At 45.6% G+C, this 26,540-nt stretch overlaps 1 protein-coding gene across 2 annotated transcripts in view; it reads right to left on the bottom strand.

Annotated features, from left to right (window-relative positions):
• The window catches only part of LOC125543867 (HEAT repeat-containing protein), a 36,663-nt gene extending 20,856 nt beyond the window's left edge, over window positions 1–15,807 (bottom strand). Inside the window, exons 1-4 of one of the 2 annotated variants that reach the window (XM_048707361.2) lie at window positions 15,357–15,807; window positions 14,243–14,395; window positions 13,028–13,191; window positions 12,409–12,516 (exon numbers count right to left, since the gene is read on the bottom strand). In XM_048707361.2, coding sequence (XP_048563318.1) covers window positions 12,409–12,516; window positions 13,028–13,191; window positions 14,243–14,395; window positions 15,357–15,579 — 648 coding nt within the window. In that variant the 5' untranslated portion in view covers window positions 15,580–15,807. The remainder of the gene's footprint in view (window positions 1–12,408; window positions 12,517–13,027; window positions 13,192–14,242; window positions 14,396–15,356) is intronic. The other variant, XM_048707360.2, reaches the window with a different exon arrangement.
• Between the last annotated feature and the right edge of the window lie 10,733 nt (window positions 15,808–26,540).

The following is a 26,540-nucleotide window of genomic DNA, read 5'->3' as shown; positions in this document are numbered from 1 at the left end:
ACCGTTATGTTGCCATGGCATCATTTCGGATTCGTTGCCGTGGCCCCTTTTTCTTTCCACCACGGTGACAAATGCTTCTTAATGCTCTTGTCAACTTTTAATAAAAAATTGCATAAAACTTGCAATGTCATCCGCATCATGATAACAACATTTAAAATGGTTAGATTGTTGTTTGCTTTAATTTGCTAAATGCATATGAGGATTTTCCGGAATTGTTGTTGTTGTTGTTTCCGGCCTCATTTAAAATGCCTAACGATGTTTTCTACTCATGTTTCACCTCTTGCCATCTTTAGCAACATTTAATATTGTTGGGTACATAAACGAGATCGAACTAAATAACTTGAATGTGGTGTTCCGTCAATATGCAATTTGCATATTGAGCTCCACTTAACTTGTAGTTTTGTTTGTGCCCTTTGCCATGCCTTGCATATTTAAACCGGACATGCATCATACTTGGTTGTGCATCATGCCATGTTTATGTGTTGGTTGTTTACTTTGTTGTTTGCTTCTTTCCGGTGTTGCTTCTTCGGGTTGGTTCCGATAACGTTGCGTTTGTGAGGATCCGTTCGACTACGACCGTTTGTCTTCTTCATGGACTCGTTCTTCTTCCTTGCGGGATCTCAGGCAAGATGACCATACCCTCGAAATCACTTCTATCTTTGCTTGGTAGTTGCTCGCTCTTTTGCTTTGCCTTTGCCGGGATACCTACCACATGCTTTATCATGCCTCCCATATTGCCATGTCAAGCCTCTAACCCACCTTGTCCTAGCAAACCGTTGTTTGGCTATGTTACCGCTTTGCTCAGCCCCTCTTATAGCGTTGTTAGTTGCAGGTGAAGATTGGAGTTTGTTCCATGTTGGAACATGTATTTGTTGGGATATCACAATCTCTCTTATTTAATTAATGCATCTATATACTTGGTAAAGGGTGGAAGGCTCGGCCTTATGCCTGGTGTTTTGTTCCACTCTTGCCGCCCTAATTTCCGTCATACCGGTGTTATGTTCCTTGATTTTGCGTTCCTTACGCGGTTGGGTTATAATGGGAACCCCTTGACAGTTCGCCTTGAATAAAACTCCTCCAGCAAGGGCCAACTTGGTTTTACCATTTGCCACCTAGCCTTTTTTCCCTTGGGTTCTGCAAACTCAAGGGTCATCTTTATTTTAACACCCCCCCCCCCCCCCCGGGCCAGTGCTTCTCTAAGTGTTGGTCCAACCTGAGCGATGTCCGGCGCCCCCTGGGCAACCAGGGTCTATGCCAACCCGACGTCTGGCTCATCCGGTGTGCCCTGAGAACGAGATATGTGCAGCTCCTATCGGGATTTGTCGGCACATCTGGGTGGCTTTGCTGGTCTTATTTTACCATTGTCGAAATGTCTTGTAACCGGGATTCCGAGTCTGATCGGGTCTTCCTGGGAGAAGGAATATCCTTCGTTGACCGTGAGAGCTTGTGATGGGCTAAGTTGGGACACCCCTGCAGGGATTTGAACTTTTGAAAGCCGTGCCCACGGTTATGGGCAGATGGGAATTTGTTAATGTCCGGTTGTAGAAAACCTGAAACTTATCTTAATTAAAATGCATCAACCGTGTGTGTAGCCGTGATAGTCTCTTTCCGGCGAAGTCCGGGAAGTGAACACGGTGTTTTGGAGTTATGTTTGAACGTAAGTAGTTTCAGGATCACTTCTTGATCACTTCTAGTTCACGAGCGTGCCTTGCCTTCTCTTCTCGCTCTCTTTTGCGTAAGTTAGCCACCATATATGCTGGTGCTTGCTGCAACTCCACCTCATATCTTTTCCCTACCCATAAGCTTAAATAGTCTTAATCGCGAGGGTGTGAGATTGCTGAGTCCCCGTGACTCACAGATACTTCCAAAACCAGTTTGCAAGTGCCGATGATATCGTGCAGGTGACGCAACCGAGCTCAAGGAGGAGCTCGATGAAGACCCCGTTCTTTGTGTTGTTTCGTTTTCCAGTTGATCAGTAGTGGAGCCCAATTGGGACGATCGGGGATCTGTAGCATCAGGGGTAGTCTTCTTTTATTTTGGTTCCATAGTCGGACCTTGATTGTATCTGGATGATGTAGTGATATATTCATGTATTGTGTGAAGTGGCGATTGTAAGCCAACTCTGTACCTCTTACTTATTCAGTACATGGGATGTGTAAAGATTACCCCTATTGCGACATGCCTACAATGCGGTTATGCCTCTAAGTCGTGCTCCGACACGTGGGAGATATAGCCGCATCGTGGGCGTTACAGGGATCCCGCTGCGCCGCCGCCCACGCGCATCCTCCGCCGCCCGTTTGTCACCGCGCGCCGCCCCGCCACCGGCTTCGCCTCCGCCGTCGTCCCCTACACCGCATCCGACCGCGCCGCTCCTCCACCCGCATGCTCCGGCGACCCCGCCGCAGACCATCTCCGCCTCGTCGCCGCCATGGAGCCTCGTCGTCGTCGAGAGCCCCGCCGTCCCGTGCCTGACCCCGCCGGCCGCTGCGTCTCCTCCGTCGCCGTCGACCTCGCTCGTCCCCGAGACCACCTCGGCTTCCGCGCCCTCGCTGGAGTCGTCGGAACCCTCGCCGGCCGGATCCATGGAAGATGGACCAGATCCACCACGTCGACAAACCAAACACGGCGCCCCGTCCCGATTCGCTCCGTCCCGGATCCACCTCGTCCCGTTGACTTTCGGAGGTCCAAATTTGCTCGAAGTCCCGAAGCTGTGACATTTTCATGCCTACTTCATCATGCCACATCTTGTTGCTCGGTGCTCCGAATCATGCATATGATATGTCAAAATGTTCGTCTCGTTGAGCTCTTCATGTTAGCAGCATTTCCATGCATGTTACTGTCCATTATGATGCATTTTTCATTGTTGCAAGAGTGCTATAAAATGTTAACTGCTGGTGCTTATCAGAACATGGTGATTTGTCATTTTTGTTGCTTTTGATGTGTGCATCACATGAGCATAAGGTCTACATGTGTTTTGAACTATATCATGCCATCTTTACATGGGTGCAAGTCATGTATTTTTGTGAGCTATGTGGTGACTAGCACAAGCATGCAAACTGGGCTCCATGATGTTGCCGTTTTCAGGGACTTAGGATTTTGTTGTCTTTTTCCTGCTGTTATTTTGATGTCATGTAAACTTGATGCTACATTGAGATCCATGCTTATTTTGGGATACTTCACTAAGGATGTTTTGAACATGTGGTTATGCTCTATCCATTCATGCCCCTGTTTGCAATTATGGAGTGCCCTAGCATGTCATTTTTTTGCTCTACTTTTGCTATAAAATGTTCCTGGCAGATTGTTAACATGTTAATCAATTTTGCCATGGTTGTTGCTAGTGATGCATGTACCCTAGGAACTTGCTCTTGCCATGTTTAGCTTCATGAACATGTCTTCTTGTTATTGGTATGCTTATGTTGTCATGTAATGCTTTGTGGTGAGTGGCATGAGCTTGCAAAGTAGCTATCATAAATCTGTTTATGTCATGCTTGTTTTTCTTCTAAGTCTGAAACTGTTAATAAAACTTGCTATGTTTACATGGGTGTCATCATATCTTCTGTGCCTTTTTGGCTCATGTTCAGTAAGGGACTTTTGTTCTATGCTTTTAGTATAATCATGCCATGCCTTTGTTTGCTATGATATATTCCTATAGCATGTTGTTTGCTAGCTCTAAATAGTGCTTCCTGATGTTGTTTTTGACATGTTAGTATTTCACTAAGTCTGTGAAGCTGATATCTTTTGCACTTTTGCCATGCTTGTTTGAACCTGTTTTAGTGTGTTTTAGCCGTAGCTCAGTGTTCATGTTTTGTCGAGCATCTTTTGTACATCACTACCATATGCTTTGTTGCTATGTTGGAGTGCAGTAGCTTAGTTTCTTGTTGCATTCTAAGTGTCATCGTGCTGTTAATCGCAGATTTGCGTTATTCTTGTTTTGCTTGCCATTTGCAAACCGTGCATCCGTTTCCGGTGATCCTCATATCGATTTCGACCGAAATCACCTCATCTTTCCAGCGGCCTACTTGGTTTGCCAAGTTGATGCCTTGATCATTCATTCCCTTCCTGAGTTCGCACATGCATTGCACGTCATATCCTGCATATCATGCCATGTCTTGCATCATGTTGTTTGTGCATTGCACCGTGATTGATTGTTTGTTCCATTGCTTGTGTTCTTGCCTTGGGTAGAGCCGGGAGATGAGTTCGTGAAATGAGGAACCTGTTGAGTACGCTATCGAGGATCAAGCTTTCGACAACTCTGAGAACTTTGCAGGCAAGATGACCATACCCTCGAAATCACTTCTATCTTTGTTTTGCTAGTTGTTCGTTCTATCGCTATGTCGCGCTACCTACCACTTGCTATATCATGCCTCCCATATTGCCATGTCAAGCCTCTAACCTATGTTTTTAAGGCGACGCCTTACTGGCTTAGGGAGGGGGGGCGCTTTGGCGCCTAGGCGACGCCTAGGCGGGCGCTTTGGACGCCTAGGCACCCAAAGCGGTCGATTTTCCAAAGCGGAGGGGGAGCGCTTCGACGCCTAGGCGTTGCCTCGGGGACGCTTTAAAAACATAGCCTTTAACCCATCTTCCTAGCAAACCGTTGTTTGGCTATGTTACCGCTTTTGCTCAGCCCCTCTTATAGCGTTGTTAGTTGCAGATGAAGTTAAAGTTTGTTCCATGTTAAAACATGGATATGTTGGAATATCACAATATCTCTTATTTTAATTAAAGACTTTTATAACTACCAAGCGTTCGGATTTTAGTAAGAGGCAAGAACAATCCTTACTTCACTCTAATTATATACATGCATGCATTAGAATGACTAATTTTGCTTTCACGTGCATTCCTCCCTCTAATTACATGCATATATTCACTAAAGGACGAAAAGCTGATGTCATTCTAGATTCTTTCCTTTTTTCAAACTTCAAAATGTTTTGTAGCTCAAACCATCACCCCGATTAAAAAACCATCTTCACAAAAAAAAGCGTCTCGATGAGATCCTCAAAACTAGATCCCATGTTGATATGTTCTGATGACTTTTTTCGGACCAAAAATTACCACATCCGAGCTACGTGAGTTATCACGTTTGTCATACATAAGTTACCGTGGCATTTACACAAAAGTTCGGGGGGTATGTTTTCGACAAACTTTTATCCCAGGGGTCAAAAAGTGATTATGATGTTTGCAACGAGTTATCAGCTTTGTTGTGTATATTACCATCTTGCATAAAGATTATCAAGGGTATCTTTTTCAACAATTTTCATTTCCTCGGTCAAAAAATTACCACAATATTTGTATATGTGTTATCAGCTCTTAGGTGCGTGTATTATTAGGTTGTTTACACATTAGTTATTGGGAGGTATTTTTAACAACATTTTTTCATGTTATCGGCTCATGTTATTTATATGAGAAGTTATCAATGGTATGTTTTCAACAACAAAATTCAAGTCAAAATTATCGTGGTGTTTGTACCTAAGTTATCAGGACCGGGAGCCTATATTATCATGCTATTTACACAAAAAGTTATCAGAGTATGTTTTCAAGAATTTTTCTCATGGGTCAAAGTTATCATGGTGTTTGTACCTAAGTTATCAGGTCCGGAAGCCTATATTACCATGTTACTTACACAGATGTTACCGGAGTATGTTTTCAATAACTTTTTTTCTACGGGTCAGAGTTACCATGGTGTTTATACCTTAATTATCAATTCCGAGAGTGTATATTATCATGCTATTTACAAAGAAGTTATCGGTTGTATGTTTTCAACAATTTTTTTCATGGGATCAAAGTTATCGTGGTGTTTGTACCCAAATTATCAGGACCGGTAGCCGATATTATCATGCTATTTACACACAAAAAAGTTATCAGAGTATTTTTTCAACAACTTTTTTCCTGGGTCAAAATTATCATGGTGTTTGTACCTAAGTTATCAGGTTCGGGAGCCTATATTACCATGTATTTACACAGATGTTATCGGAGTATGTTTTCAACAAGTTATTTCCACGGGTGAAAGTTATCGTGGTGTTTATTCCTAAGTTATCAAGTCCGGAAGTGTATATTATCATGCTATTTACAAAGAAGTTATCGGTGATAGGCTTTCAACAACTTTTATCCATGAGGGCAAAGTTATTGTGGTTTCTGTACCTAAGTTATCAAGTTCAGGAGCCCGATGACATGTATTGGTTGTGTGCTCTGGTCTTTAAATGGAGAGAAACATGCTACCATAATGGAAGCAAGGATTGTGTGCTCCCATTTCAATCCTCTTAATTTTCCAGCCCATTATTTATATTTCTCGGACAAGGTAGAAATGGGAGCAAGACAACGAGACATACTACCACAATGAAGAGAGACAATAGCACTTTTAATACTATATATACAACTGCCTACTGTAACCAACGGGCTATTTAAAAGCATAAAATTAGGGGGTAAGACAACAAAAAAAAATTAAGTGAGCAGGTTAATGGGCCGGAGCTTAGTTACGAGAGACTCAGAGGTCTGCGTCCAAAGGCACCCCCCACACATATCAAATTTATTTTCTAGTTTTTTGGTTGTAGATGCAAAGGAGTAGTAATACGATAAAAGCGAGTGTAACATATTTTTAACCACATGAAAGAGTTAGCTGGGCTGGTTATTGGTAGCAGAATGCGCGCAGCAGGTGCAAGGATCGAATCCCACCGCTGCTCAATTTTTTGCGAAAAATGAAAAGCGGGCGAAAGATGGAGCGCTGGAGCCGATCGAACTCGTTCGGATCTATCGACAAGGTGAGAACGTTGGGAAATTACAAATATCGTTTAATTAATGCATATATATACTTGGTAAAGGGTGGAAGGCTCGGCCTTATGACTGGTGTTTTGTTCCACTCTTGCCGCCCTAGTTTCCGTCATACTTATATTCCTTGATTTTGCATTCCTTATGCGGTTGGGTGTTATGGGAACCCCTTGATAGTTCACTTTGAATAAAACTCCGCCAGTAAGGCCCAATCTTGGTTTTACCATTTGCCTCACCATCACCTATATTTTTCCCTTGGGAGTCGCGCTCCCGAGGGTCATCTTTATTTTAACCCCCCGGGCCAGTGCTTCTCTAAGTGTTTGTCCGAACTAGAGTCCTTCGCAGCGCCACCTCGGGGAAACTTGAGGGCTGGTTTTAGTTGTACGGAGTGCTCATCCGGTGTTGCCCTGAGAACGAGATATGTGCAGCTCCTATCGGGATTGTCAGCACATCGGGCGGTCTTGCTGGTCTTGTTTTAGCATTGTCGAAATGTCTTATAACCGGGATTCCGATGGGTCTTCCCGGGAGAAGGAATATCCTTCGTTGACTTAATTAAAATGCATCAACTGCGTGTGTAGCCGTGATGGTCTCTTTTTGGCGGAGTCCGGGAAGTGAACATGGTTCTTGTGTTATGGTTGTGCGTAAGTAGTATCAGGATCACTTCTTGATCACTTCTAACTTCTCGACCGTTACGTTGCTTCTCTTCTCGCTCTTATTTGCGTATGTTAGCCACCATATATGCTTAGCGCTTGCTGCAGCTCCACCTTACTACATTTTCCTACCCATAAGCTTAAATAGTCTTGATCTCATGGGTTGCTGAGTCCTCGTGACTCACGGATATTTCCAAACAGTTGCAGGTGCCGATGATACCAGTGCAGGTGACGCAACCCAGCTCAAGTGGGAGCTCGATGAAGATTTTAGTCGTGGTTTTTGTGTCTTTTCCGGATGATCAGTAGTGGAGCCCAGTTGGGACGATCGGGGATCTACATTTGGGGTTGTCTTCCTTTATTTTGGTTCTGTAGTCGGACCTTGATTGTACTCTGGATGGTCGGTCCGAACTAAGGAATCTGTTAGAAATGTTTTGAAATGGATATTGTTCTCTCTTTGATCAGGGATTGCTATATGAAAAGAAGTGGAGTTTGAAAAAGGGAACGGAATGCTCAAACCGGAACTGCTAGAGGAATGAATTTTCAATAGCATAACTTGGGCTCCTAGAATATGGCGCCCTTGGGACAATCTATTTGATTGTAGGGTTTGTATATTTAACTTGTTATTTGTGTGAAGTGGCGATTGTAAGCCTCAGTACATGGGATTGTGTGAAGATTACCCCTCTTGCGAATAAACCACCATGCGGTTATGCCTCTAAGTCGTGCCTCGACACGTGGGAGATATAGCCACATCGTGGGTGTTACACCAAGCTAGTTGCCCACTGGAGCACGCCCGCCTATAGGTCTCCCTCATACACTCAGCTGCTCGGCTCTATCTTCCACCCGGGTGTTGCTGCCTTCCGCCAGACCCTCCTACCTTCTCCAACACGCTCGTGCCTTCCGCCAACATGCCCGGCGGTTGACGACGTGACCAAGATCAATTAAAAAAACAATGCTTTCATCGGGTATGCATCTTTCTTGCTGCCCGCTGACTCTTGACCTACACTGATCCTGTCTCGCACATGCGTCGTCTTTCGGTGCTTGGTGCTCGTCCGCCTGTGACGCCATCCCCTCCCAGCATCTTCCGCAGGCTGTGCTGGTCACTCTCAACGACTCCCCTCGCGACATCAGCACAAGGTGATTGTCGCTCTACCCCGACTCCTCTCGCGACTTTCACCATCCTTCTACAACATTGACCCCAAATATCAAAAGTTGTCCTTCTGAGGTACCTTCTGCCCATCAAGGCTAAGAGCATCTCTAGCAGATCCCATAAAAGCGCGGCGAACTACGCTTTTCGGGCCGTTATGCGGGATGGCCCAAAAAATCGGCCCGAGCAGATCCCCCAAAAAAGGCCCGGCCAGTAAAAACTATACGGGAGGCCCGTAAACCGCCCTCCAATCCGGTATATAAGTCGGCATCCGGGCGATTTAGGGTATCCATCCACCATTTCCTCTACCCCTCCGCCGCATATCATCTATTCCGGCGAGAAATCAAGCCCGCTCCGGCAACGTTTTGCGGCTAGTTTTCCACAAGATCTTGGTGGCGATGGCGTCCGTCGGTGCGGGGCATGGCGGCGGCAGCGGGTTTGGCGACCGCGGCGGCTTCGGGTGCCGCGGGGGGTTCGGGGGCCATGGCGGCCGAAGCCGCAAGCGCCGCAACGACGACAAGGCCGGCGGCTCCGACCTCCACCCTCCCGTGTCGGGCAGGCAGAGGGAGGCGGCGCGCACCCGCAGTGCGAAGTCCCGAAGCGCCTGCTCGCAAGCGTGGGCGAGCTTCCGGTGCTTTGGCAACCTCTTCGATCCAGCCCTCTAGCGCCGTAGGGTGGCAGAGACCGCGTGGTTTGAGGCGAAGCAAGCTGTCGCAACTGAAGATGCAGCTGCGGCTCGCACCTGCCGGCGCTCCTGGAGGAGTACCAGCTCGCAGCGACCCTCTCCAGCACGTTCATCTACAACACCCTCCACAGCAACGAGCCCCCGCCCCGCGACGGCAGTGACAACGACTCCGGCGACGACAGCGACTCCGACAATGAGTAGATCTATGATAGTGTTTTCATTTCGGTTTGTATTATTAAAAACTCCCCTATGCTATGCGTGTGATGAACTCCCCTATGCTATGCTATGCGTGTGATGAACTCCGGCGAGATGTTTTAGCGCGAACTAGTATGTTTAAATTTGCAGTATCAATATGGCGGATCTGTTCTGACTGCGCGCCCGGCGTCCTAGGGATATCATAAACAATTTATATGGGACAACGGGTTGCGGGATCTGCTAGAGATGCTCTAACCTCCTCCTCGTGCCTAGTAGTACTGAAAACACACCTCATGTACCCAGTCTTAGGCCTTCTTTGGTTCATAGGATAGGAATTTTATAAGAATAGGAAAATCATAGGAAGTGAGATGACATGCATGTCAATTCCTATAGAGAAAGAGATGTCATTTGGTGCATAGGATAGGATTTTTTCCATTGAGTCTAGGCTAATGTTTTTTTCCTCCAAAACGTGAAGGATTGATTCCTATCCTACATAGGAATAGGAATCCATTCCTACAAACCAAAGGGCTTTAAAGGAATTTTTCCTTTGCAAATCCTATCCTATAGAATTCCTACAAAAATCCTACAAACCAAAGGAGGCCTTAGTTTTACTGAGCTTAAAACCTTTCGATTCCAAAGTCTGTCTCCACAGCTCTAACTTTCTATTAACCCTCGTCTGACTATCGCCAACAAGCACTTCATCATCTGCAAAGAGCATACACCATGGAATATCTCCTTGTATATCCCGTATATCCCTTGTGACCTCATCCATCATGAAAATAAAAAGATAAAGATTCAAAGTTGACCCTTGGCGCAACGCTAAAGCTGTTGCCTTGTGACCATGAGGTCATGGGTTCGAGTCCTGGAAACAGCCTCTTGCAGAAATGCAGGGAAAGGCTGCGTACAAAAGACCCAAAGTGGTCGGACCCTTCCCTCGACCCTGCGCAAGTGGGAGCTACATGCACCAGGATGCCCTTTTGGATAATCATCAGTGTCGCCATCACTTGTGAATACACGATTCTATTTATTTATCTGTACTTAAAAGAGTATCATTTTATTCTTATTTTATTTATGGTTTTTCTACTTAATTAAGCTGCTTATGAAAGTTTATAATTTGTATTTAGAACATAACTCGCCAAAAATCCCACATAAATGCACAGCTAGATGCAAAATGGTATAACATTAGAGTTGTATTGTACTAGTTATACAACTACAAATCTAAAATTCCTAAAAAGTATAGTTGGATTTGTTATACAACTTTAATTAGTCTTTATTTTCTCTAGTTTCATACATTATTGCCGTAAAGTGAGCGGTATAGGGCTAAGAGCATCTCCAGCCGTTCGGCCCCCTAGGGGCTTGAAATAGCGCCGCCTGGGGGCCAACCGGCGATAAAATCGGCGTGGGGGCGGGTTCCCAATCACGGCCCCAGGTCGGCCCCTAGACGCCGTTATTTGAACTAAAATTCGGCTAAAATTAGACGAAAAAGACACGAATTCGGCTAATATTCGATGGTTTTCATTCATATTTGTACATACTTAAAGAAGACATAATAAAACATAAAAAAACTACGCCGCCCACCGCCGCCCGAGCCTTCTACATGCCAAGGAGCCTGTAGAAGTTGGTGTAGTCACCGCCGTCGCCATCGCCGCCGTCCTTGTTGCACCCCTGCCATGGGTCGTCGTGGCGGATGGGGTTGGACGGCTCGGGCGTCTCGTCGTCGCTGTCGTTGTGGATGACGACACCGCCCTCCTCGCGGCCGCAGCGCCAGGCGATGATCTCCTTGAGGGCGCGACGATATCCTCGAGGGTGCGGCGCTGGCGCTCCATCTCCTGCCGGACATAGTCGTCCCGCGCCCATGGGAGGCCGGTCTCCTCGTCGACGGCCATGGCCTCGTACTCCTTCACGGGAAGGAGCGCCGGCTCGACCTTCGGCTTGACGAGGCGGGAGGAGGGAGAAGGGCCACGGCCGCCCTCGTTGATGATGAGGGCGCCACCTCGGGTGCGCCGCCTGAGCGGCGTCTCCCGCGGCTCCGACTTGACGGGGAGGAGCGCCGGCGACCCGGAGGAGCGGGAGCCCGACGAGGACGACGACGACGTCTCCATTCGCCTCGGCGTCCAGGAGCTGCCGCGGCGGCGAGAGGAGGGAGGCGCCGGGTACTCCAGCCGCAGCGAGTTGCCACCCTCGATGTACTCGAGGACGGCTTCGAGGGTCCGCCCGGGGACGCCTCATCATTGGCGCCGCCCCTTGGAGTTGAGGCGCCCGCGCGGTTCGTCACCGTTCATGGCAGACAGCTGGTCGGCGTGGCGGCGGTCAAAGTACGCCGTCCACAGCATGTGGCTGTCGGGGGCGTACCTCGGCTCCTGCCACGCGTGCTCCGGCGAGGAAGGGGCGGCTTTTATAGCGGCGGGCGGGCGGCAGCCGTGTGTACGCGTGGCGGGAGGGGGCGGGACACGCGTCGATGCGCCTTCACCGTGCCACCCATGAGGAATCAATGGAAGGCTGACCGGCGGCAGCCTTCACATTGATTCCCGCGGGAAACCGAAGCAATGAGGACGACGAAGGCGCCCTGTCGCTGACTCGGCGGGTCCACATGATTTCGTGCCAAAACCATTTCCCCGGGGCGCCCGCCAGCGCGCCGGGTTCGGCCTGGGTCCGCCGGCGCCAAATTCGGCTCTAACTGGCAAAAATGGGCTTCTGGGGGCGCAACTGGGCTGATTTTTTCACACCGGCGATAGAAAAGGGGCTTGGGGGGCCTGTTGGGGGACGAGTGGAGATGGTCTACTTGACAGGTGTTGCCTTAGATTACTAATGTGAAAATTTGAATCTTGGAACAAACTTTCTTGATGATGACTTCCTTCAGAGAAAATAGACAGGTGTTGCCGCGTGCATTACACATGCACACTTGCGCAGCTAATAGTACAAGATTAGCAACATTTTATAGGGTTACTTAGCAACTTGATATACATGATTACCTCAGCCGCCTCAGTGGTAGATGAAAGATACTGGTAGTAATAACGACGAAGGGCATCAGGCACACAAGCTGAACTGTTAGTCCAAACATCAAGATCCTGATCAAGAACCTGCAAATGATGACTGAGCAAATCATAAACAGACTTTACATTCCAAAGTAAAGAAGATAGGAAAAGGATATGATCATCTACGAGAAAGTAAATAATTACTTTGCATGGATAACTTCTAAGATTAATATATTATAAGAAATCCAATGAAATATGCACGTCTAAAGTGCATTGACTACATGTAATGGCAGCATGCAAATGCAACTCCAGTGGATTTGCATCAGTTTCCACTTTTAGTTGATTTCTAACAATAAGTGACATCATTCATATATACTTTAAAATTTTCTGTTTTCCCTGTTTGGATAGCAATGAAGAATCTCTCATTCTCTCACAGCAAGCTAATAAGCATTATGACAGTTTAGCATCATCAACCTTGCCATGACAAATAGATCATAAGTAGTTGTGTAACATTAAATACCATTCTCCATGAATTTTAAAAATAACTGAAAACACAAATTAAAAACTGAGGAAGTTACAGCATGAAGATAAACGCTGAGACACAGATAATGCAGACCTCCTCAATGAAAGTCATGGCTGCAAGTCGATACCCAGCCAAAAGCAGGTATTCCTTTACAGCACAGTTCAGATCTTTCCGTTCATTATCTTTCAGAGGGCCTAATGCTGAAATTTTGACATCTCGTTGGTCCTGTTGGTTGAATCCTTCATGTGCAGAAGCATCTGAAAGAGGCCCTGTCAGCAGTACTATTTACATAGTCCAAAAGAAATTAAATTGTTTGCTCTACAGCATCAAAGTGAAACGTGAAAGCACCAAAGCTTATATGTCACGGAAATAATCTACCTTCTCGTGGAGTTCAAATAATAAACGAAAATGAAATGAGTGAATATAAGCTATCTAATTGGTGGAACACCATGCAAGGATTTTGACAGGAGAACCAGTGGGCAAGCCTGTGTACATTTACCAGCACATGGTTACTAGCAAAAGTCAAACTGTGCACTTTAAAGCAGGTATATGTCCTGGTCCAATGCCCATGTCACATCAAGAGGTGAGAATTGGTTCTATGTTTTAGTCTTATATCTCATAATAGATATGGGTTTGATGCACGCTATCACTAGGACTTTCCCTTTGTTATTCTATATGTATGTTACAACAGTTCCTAGCGAATACAATGGCTCACTTTGGAATAGCCAAAATGCAATAGATGATGCCAATACAATCTAACGAGAGTCACTGGCACCAGCAGATCACCTACCTGCTCTTCAAGAAGAAAGTGTTACATTTTTCGTTTAATCAAATTAACAGGTCTCAAGCGAGGTTGTGTGGACATTGAAAAAAGACAACACATAATCAATTATTACAGTTTAGCAAAATCTGTATTATCAAAGCTCCTACGGACGCCTCCAGTACAGCCCAGGCGGAATGCTTATTAAGTTTTGCGGATCTGCCTTTTTTTTCTTGAATACTCAAAAGCATGAGTTTCATATATTAAGATCTGCCTTTTATTTTCATTGTATGTAATTGTTCTCGTTTTATCTAAACTATAGTTTTCATCCAACAAGGAATTAAAGATGTTTGTGCTTTCTTGGAATCTTGAATAACCTGCCATCACTAGGATATTTTTTTCATCTCTTTATAGCATTATCACGTTCTTATATAAATTCATAGATATCTCCAGTTGACGACACATGCAATGTGGCATCATGGAGACCGACAAATGCTACAACATCAAAAGCAATAGCAAGCAAATCTATCATTTCCAAAGAGACAAACCAATTGTATTATCAGGAGATGATTCTTGTTGCTTTTGCAACTCAAGCTTCAAGCATGTAAGGTCTTCCTTGGCTAGTCGGAGATCATACTCAGTGAGTGCCAACTTTTCTTCTGCTGCAATTTTCTCTTCTAGCAAACTCTGTGGATCAGCACCTGTAAAAAAGAACAGACATGATTCATCACACAGACCTGCTAATACAGCTGGTATCTTGCAATTATATGTGCCTGGATAAGTATCACAAAAAATGAGCCAATGGATTAAACTGGATTCCCTCTGAATCCAATGTAAATCCTTTCAGACACTGAGACAATCTCAAAGGTGATATTTTGACCATCAATTTCTACAAATACATTGTTTCACATAAAGGTGAGTACACTGTCTACATATGATAAAAGTATATTTTTATGATGGATCCCAATATGATGCTGCCGGTGTTGGTGATTGTTCTATATTGGTAGTCAAACGTGAAAATGTTTTTCCTGGCACAGATTCTAAAGGGACAAACATTTGGTATCAGAGGAAATATTATAATACACTAAGAGTCTAGACAAGTAACTACTTCACTTTACTCATCCATCGCATTCCTCAGACCTTATTGTGACACATACAGAAGTAACGTCTGGGTGTAACGAGATCTAACCCAATACATGTGTTGTTGTTCAACACAAGTGACATGTCAGTATCAAGGCATGCAGGTGAGAGAGAAAGCGGGCACTTAACTTCCACCATCTCAAAAAATTACCAATGTACTGAATGTTTTGTTCTATAGTTTCTTTTTCACTAAAAAGTTTATTGGTACTACTATATAATACGCCACTGCAGATAATATTCCTTGCAAAGAATGCCAATTGATTGCGGAGGTACATTGCATAACAGAGCTACAGGATAAATTTAACACCGCGCAAGAACAAGGAAGTAAGTTCATCTCAAACCCGATCATAGAGAAGGGGGGCCTGTCAGAGAAGGCAAGGTCGCAATTACTACAAAACACCCGCGAGATCCAGCCAGCGAGCAGCGGAGGCACGCGAGTCAGAGACACACTGCGTGATCTTCCGTCGGGTGGGGAAAAGAACCGGGAGCTCGGACAGAACAGGAACGGGCAAATGGTGGTACCCGGCGGTGAGGAGGAGGCGCGAGCGACCAGGTCGGGGGGAAAGAAGGCGGGGTCGGAGAAGAATGAGCGGAGGCGGAGCGCCTGCGCGTGGCGGCCGTCCTCCTGCAGCTCCTGTAGCAGCTCGAGCGCCGTGAGGTGGTACTTCTCCTCCAGCAGGAAGTTGACCACGCAGTTGCAAAGCGACGCCCACCGCTCCTCCGCGGCGCCGCCCACCGCCTCCATCCTCGTCGGACTCCCTCGGATCCGCTCGTTTGTCGGCGCTGGTCTGCCTGACTCAATCGCGGCCAGGACGAGGAGAGTCGGAAGACGAGCGGCGGCCCCGCGTCAGCATGTCGCAGTACGGCGGGGCGGATCTCGAGCGGGCGACTCGAGGCGGGTGGGATTGGAAGGAAGAGGGGAATTGGAAGAAGCGCCAGTGGATGGACGAAGGGGATCGACTGGCGAGAAAACGGATGACTGGGATGCAGGCTGGCCAGCACTTTTCGGCCGCAGCTCCTATGGGAAACTAGAAACTACTGCTTCATAGACTGTCTAGACAGGCAATTCGAGACGGAGGGAGATTTGATTCTATTTTTAAATTAATAAATATTAGCATATTATTATTTTTTGTGGGGAATATAGCATATCACCTATCACATAATATTTGCACTCAGGTACCTACTAGCACGAAGCAAATGGGAGAGAGGAAAAATTGGTATAAAGGACACATGCATTCATGTCATTAATTTGTACTCTCTCCGTTTCGAATTACTTGTCTTGGATTTGTCTAGATACGGATGTATCTAGACTCATTTTAGTGCTAGATACCTCCGTATCTAGACAAATCTAAGACAAGTAATTCGGAACGAAGGGAGTAATTTATTGAGACGATAAGGTGGCTTAACTGCATATGCTCTAAAATACTCCTAGGAGCACACGGCGACTATGCATACTGGTATCTTACCCATTCAATTGTCTCGGGATCCCAACCATTATATTACAATCACACATATTGGATGTATTTTGCCAGGTACCAACGGTTTTCGTATCAAAACTTTACCTAATAAATAAAGCACAACCTCATGTCTTACAACTTTTGATACTACCAACTAGGTTACCTCTCTCTATGGTATAAGAGAAGGTTCATTCAGGTTTCAAATGGTCCCACATTGCTTCTTTCAACCCAAACTTCGTAATTTAAGAAGGTCTTCGAGTTTCCTGGGTATCAAGGAGCAGTTTCGGGAACCAATAAGGAAGGAAATAAGTTGTCCCGATAAGTAAGGAAAAGAGGGGGAAATAAGGATGGAAAGAGGGATTTCAAGTCTGTGTGACAGAGAGAAAAAAGGAAAGAGTGGATAGGCAAATAAGGAAGCAAATGAAATTGAATCCAAGAAAGGAAAGAGGGATTTCAGGTCTTGAAGAAGGAAATAGATTGAGTCCGGCTGCTGAAAGCAAAAGAAAAGAATCAAACAGTAGATAGGTAACTAGGAAGCAAATGGAATTGAATTCAAAGAAGGAAATATTTGGTCTTGAAGAAAAGGAAATATAGAGCTTGCAGCAGTGGCGGTGCGGCCGCGCCCCTATGCACAACTATGAGCCTGCTTGACCACCGATCCTTGGTCCTTTAGTTCTTACAAAAACACCTCTGATTTTAATATTTTTCATGTGAAAAACTGATTCATCTAGGACTTGGAGTAGAGCGAGTCGTCCTTCTACAACTCGGAGTAGAACAAAAGACTTGGAGCAGAGCGATATCGATGAAAGCTTTCATGTTCGGCTTCGATCTAGAAACGCCGTCCACTTTCAAGCTGATGAAATCTAGCTTTCTTTGAAATACGAAAAGATTATGTTGCTGCTTTTCTTTACAAAAAAGTTTGCATTACTCTTGTCATGCCTATTAGTAAGCTTGTAAATTTTTTAGAATGTCCACTAATATAAAAACAATAGTTTGACATATTCGAGCAATATCCACTATCCAGATGCCTAAAAAGTAATCAATGATGTATTTAGCATGTACTATGTTTGACCGATGATGTCAAGTTGCATGGCATAAAATCTATTTAGGATGTGAAATCATTAGTGACAATGAATAATGTTATTTCTTCCTATTATACTTTTAAATTTGAGTATGCACTAATAATCAGAAGTTTGTGTTATTCACCCAGATCAATTGATAGGGATCATGTTTCATGTTCCGAACTACCGTCTTGGATAAACTGTTGGGGAACATAGCATACAATTTCAAAAAAATTCCTACGATCACGCAAGATCTATCTAGGATATACATAGCAACGAGAGGAGGAGAGTGTGTCCACGTACCCTCGTAGACCGAAAGCGGAAACGGTAGGTTAACGCGGTTGATGTAGTCGAACGTCTTCGCGATCCAACCGATCAAGTACCGAACGTACGACACCTCCGAGTTCAACACACGTTCAGCTCGATGACGTCCCTCGAATTCTTGATCCAATAGAGGGTTGAGGGAGAGTTTCATCGGCACGACAGCGTGGTGACGGTGATGGGACGTGATCCGCGCAGGGCTTTGCCTAAGCACTACGACGCTATGACCGGAGGAGTAAACTATGGAGGGGGCACCGCGCACGGCTAAGAGAACAATTGGTGTGCTATGGGGTGCCCCTGCCCCCGTATATAAAGGAGGGGAGGAGGAGGCGGTCGGCCAGGAGGGGCACGCCATGGGGGGAGTCCTACTAGGACTCCACTCCTAGTAGGATCCCCCCCTCATCTTCCTTTCTTACCAGAGGGGAAAAGGAAGGAGAGAGAGAGGGAAAGGGGGGTCGCGCCCCCTCCTCCTTGTCCTATTCGAACTCTCTTGGAGGGGGGCGTGCGTCACCCCTCACGGGCTTCCCTCTCTCTCCCCTAAGGCCCATGTAGGCCCAATACTTCCCCCGGGGGTTCTGGTAACCCCTTCGTACTCTGGTAAAATACCCGAACCACTCGAAACCATTCCGATGTCCGAATACTACCTTCCAATATATGAATCTTTACCTCTCGACCATTTTGAGACTCCTCGCATGTCCATGATATCATCCGGGACTCCGAACAAACTTCGGTCACTAAAACACATAACTCATAATACAAATCGTCATCAAACGTTAAGCGTGCGGACCCTACGGGTTCGAGAACTATGTAAACATGACTAAGACACATCTCTAGTCAATGACCAATGGCGGAACCTGGATGCTCATATTGGTTCCTACATATTCTATGAAGATCTTTATCGGTCAAACCGCAATAACAACATACGTTATTCCCTTTGTCATCGGTATGTTACTTGCCCGAGGTTCGATCGTCGGTATCATCATACCTAGTTCAATCTCGTTACCGGCAAGTCTCTTTACTCGTTCTGTAATGTATCATCTCAAAACTAACTCATTAATCACTTTGCTTGCAAGGCTTATAGTGATGTGCATTACCGAGAGGGCCCAGAGATACCTCTCTGATACTTGGAGTGAAAAATCCTAATCTTGATCTATGCCAACCCAACAAACACCTTTGGAGACACCTATAGAGCATCTTTATAATCACCCAGTTACGTTGTCACGTTTGATAGCACACAAGGTGTTCCTCCGGTAGTCGGGAGTTGCGTAATCTCAGAGTCAGAGGAATATGTATAAGTCATGAAGAAAGCAATAGCAATAAAAATTAACAATCATTATGCTAAGCTAACATATGGGTCTTGTCCATCACATCATTCTTTAATGATGTGATCTCGTTCATCAAATGACAACTGTCGCGGGATATCCACGACCACCTATGGGACTAGGAGGCCCCTTGCTGGTTCGGCAGGGGGACGTTGCATTGCACAAAGAGCAGACCAGCGCACAACAGCACGACAGAGAACGCACAAGCAACTTACCCAGTTTCGAGCTGCCGTGAGGTGTAAAACCCTACTCCTGCTTTGGTGGATTGATGGTGGAATGGAGATGGTGATGCATAGTACACTTGCCCGGTAGGGGTCACCTGAGGGCAGCAGCGACTACGCGCGTATGGGTGTGTGGGTTCATCAACTTTCCAACCCTTTCTACGGTTGCCACGGGCCTCCTTTTATAGATTAAGGGGTCACCACAATGGCAAAGTAGTCATTATGCATTGATATGATAGCAAACAGTGCTATCATACCTAACTCTGCGGGCTGATAGGGCGCGTTAAATGCATCGCTAAGTGTCACATCGCTGGTTACCCGGCAAGGCTTGTCGGGCTGTCTTGCCAGCTCCACACCTGTTCTCTTGACACGTCGCAGGACGGGTGTCACCTGAGGGTTTCTTCTGTAGGAAATGGCTGCCATGTGGCGAATGGCTGCCACTTAATCATCTTGCGGCTTGACATCGCACTGATGGATGACGTGGGTCGTGCTGGAGTGGTTGGTGAGGCGGCTTTGCCTCCACGAGCCTCGGCAGGGCCCTGCCGGGGTGCCTTGGTCGTCTGCTTCTGGGGGTGGCCTTGTCCCTTGCCGGGCTCGCCTGTCCGGCATAGGAGGCCCTTCTCTTGGCGATATCTTGCTTCTTTGGCTTGGCCTTGGTCTCTCTGAGCTGCATGTTGGTTCTTCTGAATCCTTTGGTTTCTTGTATCACTACAAAAAATACACTTCTGTGACGATACGTGTTTGTCACAGTAGGTCACGTTTTCTGTCATGCATGTACATCCATGACAAATTTATGACAGAATGAAGATAGTCATACCTATGCTGTCGTAGAAGTGTTCCATGTCATTACCAAAACTATCATCACGGAAGTGTCCACTTCCATGACGATAAATCACGCGTCATAGAAGTGCTTTCGTCAAGGGTGACCGACACGTGGCATCCTCCATAACGGGACGCCGTTAAGCTATCGGGTCCGGTTTTGAATCCGATAACCCGCTAACAGCCACCACCAATGCCGATTTTCCACATGTAAAATTCTCGTTGGCCGACGGAACCACGCGTCAGCTCCGCATTGGCACAGGTGTCACTCATCCAATGGTTGAGATGGGCCCATGATATGTTGACACGTGGACAGGCCCAAAAGTGGCCCATAAAGTTTAAATGGGCCGGCCCAACTAAAGGCCCACAAGATTTAGCGGACCATAATGGGCCGGCCCAGCTAAAGGCCCACAAGATTTTGCAGACCATAATGGGCCGGCCCAGCTAAAAGCCCACAAGATTTAGCGGACCATAATGGGCCAGCCCAGCTAAAGGCCCATAAGATTTTGCAGACCATAATGGGCCGGCCCAGCTAAAGGCCCAACATTCTCAGTTAAGGCCTGTATGGCTAGTGTCAAATCGGCCCGTCAACGGCCTGTCCTAAACTTGTCATCATCGCGGCCCATGGTCACTTCTGGCCCATTAATAGTCCGCTAAGTATATGGGCTGAATTATGGCCTGGTGTATTTCCCGCCTATTAAAGGTCCTGCTTCATTTGGGCCCATTTACAGGTCATTGAAACTTTCGGCCCACAAACGACCGTGAAGGATTTGGGTCATATTCGGCCATGTCTGACATTCGGCCTATTAGAGGCCCACTATAGATTTGGGCCACTTCCGGCCTGTTGTGATTTTCGGTCTGTTAACGTCGGACGAAATCCATGGGCCATATGTGGTCCAACGTCACATCGGGCCCATTAACGGCCCATATAAAAATGATGATAATCTAGCCCGACCGAACTTCCGGCCTGTTAAAGGCTCGTGTATTAGGTCGGTGCATTTACGGCCCGTCCGAATTTTAGCCTGTGAAAGATCCGCATCATAAATGGGCCACCATTTCGGCCTGCTAAGACCAGTGGGTTATTTGGCACAATCAGGCCCAATCTCACTTTCGGTCTATTAAAGGCCCATGTTTTTTATGGGCTCGAGATATTTACACATGTAAATGACCTATTGTTACCGAGGGCCCAAATTATGTTTAGGCCTGTTAAAGGCCCACTATGGGCACATGCCTACCAGAAAAATATGAAAGCTTATGCTGATTTAGGCCCAAATATTTTAGCGGGCTACATGCAAATTTCGGCCCATAATCGTTTTTAGCCCAATTGGAATGGGCCCAACGAATGTTGGCATGTTGGGCTCCTATGAAGCTTTCGGCCGAATACATTACTAAGATAAACCTACACTATACAAAAATAACGTCGTAATTACTGCAGCCTTTGGCAGCATCATAAATGTTGTATCACAACAAAATAAATTCCAACTATACAACAAAAGGCCTGTTGGCATAAAGTTTATAGTCCTTACAGATAAAAGCACCATCAGATGTATAGAAGCACAGATCATTTAACCTCAGTGCTAATGTTTCAGGCTGTAGAATCTGATGGAGCAGCCCGATCTTCACCTTTTTCCGCCATTGCTCTTGAACAACGAAGCGAATGTCTGATAGTCTGGTTTCAAAACCATTCATATCTTGACGACATTTGTCAACCACTATTCTTGTTTCCAAAACGACGTCCATTAGGGATTGGACTTGTGTCTGGAGCACAGATATATCACTTTGTCTAGCAGGAAGATTTTGTTCAGTAGGCGATTTGGACGAGGTTACCTTGACAACCAACCCAGAATTACGCAGGAAGGTGCTTTTTGCACTGTTAGTGGAGAGATACTGACGCACTACAACAAGAGGTGACATTGTGCCTGTGGTAGCCTCGTCACCTTCAGGTGGTTGTGGCTGTTCAATCATTTATTCCATAGCTTCCTGAAAGTTTGAACTTGTAGATTAGTGTACCAGATAAGTTACTAATGAGACAAAAACAAACAAAGTAGGTTACACATTTATACATAACTTATTTTGGTGAACTATTGTAATACATTAGCATGTATTGTATTGCCAACTACATAATAAAATCACTTTCGGGACATATGTCCATGTAGCATGCCTATTGTATTGTCTATTTCCTCACATCCGTTGACATCTAAGGATAAAGATACATGGTTTAAAGTATGATGAACATAGTATGACATCATTCATATCATGGGCAAATAGATATAAAACAAACAGGCTATTTTATCATTATGTGCGCACGTGAACATAACAACTAGATTACAGATCAAGACCAAAACAATATCCTTCATCTCTTTTAAACCATGTAAGGTGAAATGATACGTTAAGACAACTGTGTATATAAGTGAATAGAGTAACTGACATTGGCTGCAAACCAAGTAGTTAAATGAACACATCACAGTACCAATCAGTTCAAAGGCAGGAGGAGTTAGGACTTACAACAGCGGCTTGAACTGGTGTGCTCATGCCCTTCATCTTGCTGGTGTGGCAATCCTTGAAGATTTGCGCTGCATTCGGTTCAGGTTCTTTTTGGTCCGCACAGGCTTTCGTATGTATTTGGAACAAGTCAATATAGATACGATAATATGGCACAGAAAAAAGAAGGAAGTAGCAGCTATTTACAAGAGCCTCGCAGTGTGCAATATAGCTACGAGATCCTGTTGTCTGTTGGAATTTCACTTTAGAACGGTTGGTCTTGTTATTCAAACAGTTAGCCTAGAATAAGATACACTTGTAAGGCACATACATAAATACAAGTTCAATATGTGGTCTGATCAACTACATATAGCCTACCTGATACTTTGGATCAGACCAGTGTTTAACGAGGGTTGTCCTGTCTTCATCTGTTATATATTCCACTGGAGATGTTTGGGCGATTTCATTGTTAGCCTTGCCTTAAAGTGAGATTTTCTAAGGTGGCACCGATACTGTCACAGAGCAGACTGAAAAACATGAGTGCATGCTTATTTAGTTGCATCATCTTTCGGATCCAATTTGAACCTCATATGTTGAAAAAAGAATGTGAGTCTTATTAGGAGGAAGCTAGAAATTATGGGACAGAGCAAGACAATATTACTAATTGCGATGAATAACATTACTTACGGATAAATGGTCAAGGAAGGTGTTAAACTGGGTATTGTCTTTTTCATTCCCGTACTGGATCCACGTTGGGAGGATACGTGCATGACACCTAACGGCAACGGCTGCCTCTGATACTAACTTGGCTGACTCTGTAGCATCAAGTGGCCTTTTTAAACCTACCTCAAAATGGATCTCCATTTTTCCTCCTTTAGATTTTGTTAATCTGACAAGCATTATCCCTGATGTCTATTTCCGCTTGCGCCGTGGTGCTAGTTCAACAAAGAATATGGAAAGTGTTAGTGTACATCAATCTGTCAGAGTACATATAAAGGAGCATGCAACTACAACTTGACTCGGTTAGGTACCGTCTTGGTGTTGATGCTCATGAGGTTCATCTGATCTTGCCAAGTCCTGTTGTGTCAGCAGTGCTTCGGAAGTAGTGTTAGGTGTGAAGGCAGCTTGGGAACTGGCCAGTTTCGGAGCAAACGAACGAGTAACTCGTTGAGATGCTGGTACAGTTGAAGCGGATGCTGCAGCTGGTGGAGCAGGTGATACTGTGTTTGTAGATTTAGCCGGTGGACTTGGACCTTCTACTGCACTATAAGTACCAGCAGAATCTGGACGGCAAATCCTTTTCCGTTTCACCCGATGAGTAACACCACTCCCTACTATATTGTTTTCCTTGCTCTTCTTTGACTTTGCCATGTCAAGTCATACCCACAACACAAAAGAATAAAATCGCTCTTCAGAACTCATTGATGCATGATACAGACAAGCAATACTTTGATGTAAGACAACCGTATGAGGATGGAATATGTAAGAAAAATAGGACGGCATGACATATTCACATCTATGATGTGTAAACTAAGCAGAAGGATTTTCAAGAAAATAGAAGTAACGCAAGCTAGACACCATATGAAAGATGCAACCAATATTACTCTGCCAAGTTAAAAGTGTCTTGTCATAAGTGGCAATTCGAAAAATTAGAAGCAGTACAACGTAGAAACCAATGCAAGATGCAACCACTATCAAACTGCCATGTTAAAAGCATCCAATCACGAGTGACTGATGCAGGCACACAACAACAGTACTTTGATGTAAGAACATGGTATGATAGATAGATACAGTGTATTCTAGACACAGAACGCCATGTCATATGAACATGTATAACGTATAAACTCAGCATGTGCAATTTAATCAAAAGAAGAAATACAGGCTAGACAACATATGCAACATGAAACCAATTATCACACTATCAACTTAGAGCAAGCACCTGCGATGGTGGAGTATGGGAGATGAATGAAGGAAATATGCCCTAGAGGCAATAATAAAGTTATTATTTATTTCCTTATATCATGATAAATGTTTATTATTCATGCTAGAATTGTATTAACCGAAAACATAATACATGTGTGAATACATAGACAAACAGAGTGTCACTAGTATGCCTCTACTTGACTAGCTCGTTGATCGAAGATGGTTATGTTTCCTAACCATAGACATGAGTTGTCATTTGATTAACGGGATCAGATCATTAGGAGAATGATGTGATTGACTTGACCCATTCCGTTAGCTTAGCACTTGATCGTTTAGTTTGTTGCTATTGCTTTCTTCATAATTTATACATGTTCCTTTGACTATGAGATTATGCAACTCCCGTTTACCGGAGGAACACTTTGTGTGCTACCAAACATCACAACGTAACTGGGTGATTATAAAGGTGCTCTACAGGTGTCTCCGAAGGTATTTGTTGGGTTGGCGTATTTCGAGATTAGGATTTGTCACTCCGATTGTCGGAGAGGTATCTCTGGGCCCTCTCGGTAATGCACATCACTCAAGCCTTGCAAGCATTGCAACTAATAAGTTAGATGTGGGATGATGTATTACGGAATGAGTAAAGAGACTTGACAGTAACGAGATTGAACTAGGTATTGAGATACCGACGATCGAATCTCGGGCAAGTAACATACCGATGACAAAGGGAACAACGTATATTGTTATGCGGTCTGACCGATAAAGATCTTCATAGAATATGTAGGAGCCAATATGAGCATCCAGGTTCCGCTATTGTTTATTGACCGGAGACGTGTCTCGGTCATGTCTACATAGTTCTCGAACCCGTAGGGTCCGCACGCTTAAAGTTCGGTGACGATCGTAATTAGGGTTTTTGTGTTTTGATGTACCGAAGGTTGTTCGGTGTCCCGAATGTGATCACGGACATGACGAGGAGTCTCGAAATGGTCGAGACATAAAGATTGATATATTGGAAGCCTATATTTGGATATCGAAAATGTTCCGGGTGAAATCGGGATTTTACCGGAGTACCGGGGGGGTTACCGGAACCCCCCGGGGGTTATTGGGCCTACATGGGCCCTAAGGGAGAAGAGGAGGACTGGCCAGGGTAGGCCGCGCGCCACCTCCCCCCTAGTCCGAATAGGACAAGGAAGGGGGGGGCGGCGTCCCCCTTTCCTCTTTCTCCCTTCCCCCTTCCTTCTCCAACAAGGCAAGAGGGGGGAGTCCTACTCCCAGTGGGAGTAGGACTCCTCCAGGCGCACCCCTTGGGCCGGCCGCACCTCCCCCTCTCCCTCCTTTATATACGGGGGCAAGGGGGCACCCCATAACACAGAAGTTGATCTTCGTGATCGTTCCTTAGCCGTGTGCGGTGCCCCCTTCCACCATATTCCACCTCGGTCATATCGTAGCGGTGCTTAGGCGAAGCCCTGCGTTGGTAGAACATCATCACCATCATCACGCCGTCGTGCTGACGAAACTCTCCCTCAACACTTTGCTGGATCGGAGCTCGAGGGACGTCACCGAGTTGAACGTGTGCAGAACTCGGAGGTGCCGTATGTTCGGTACTTGGATCGGGAAGACGTACGACTACTTCCTCTATGTTGTGTCAACGCTTCCGTTGCCGGTCTACGAGGGTATGTATACAACACTCTCCCCTCTCGTTGGTATGCATCACCATGATCTTGCATGTGCGTAGGAACATTTTGAAATTACTACCTTCCCCAACAGTGGCATCCGAGCCTAGGTTTTATGCGTTGATGTTATGCATGAGTAGAACACAAGTGAGTTGTGGGCGATATAAGTCATACTGCTTACCAGCATGTCATACTTTGGTTCGGCGGTATTGTTGGATGAAGCGGCCCGGACCGACATTACGCGTACGCTTACGCGAGACTGGTTCTACCGATGTGCTTTGCACACAGGTGGCTGGCGGGTGTCAGTTTCTCCAACTTTAGTTGAATCGAGTGTTGCTATGCCCGGTCCTTGCGAAGGTTAAAACAACACCAACTTGACAAACTATCGTTGTGGTTTTGATGCGTAGGTAAGAACGGTTCTTGCTAAGCCC

This window comes from Triticum urartu, chromosome 3A (genome assembly GCF_056163025.1).
Source record: "Triticum urartu cultivar PI428250 chromosome 3A, HENAU_Tu73, whole genome shotgun sequence".
NCBI lineage: Eukaryota > Viridiplantae > Streptophyta > Magnoliopsida > Poales > Poaceae > Triticum > Triticum urartu.
The sequence above is the reverse complement of the archived record's forward strand: the minus strand, read 5'-3'. Positions and strand labels throughout refer to the sequence as shown.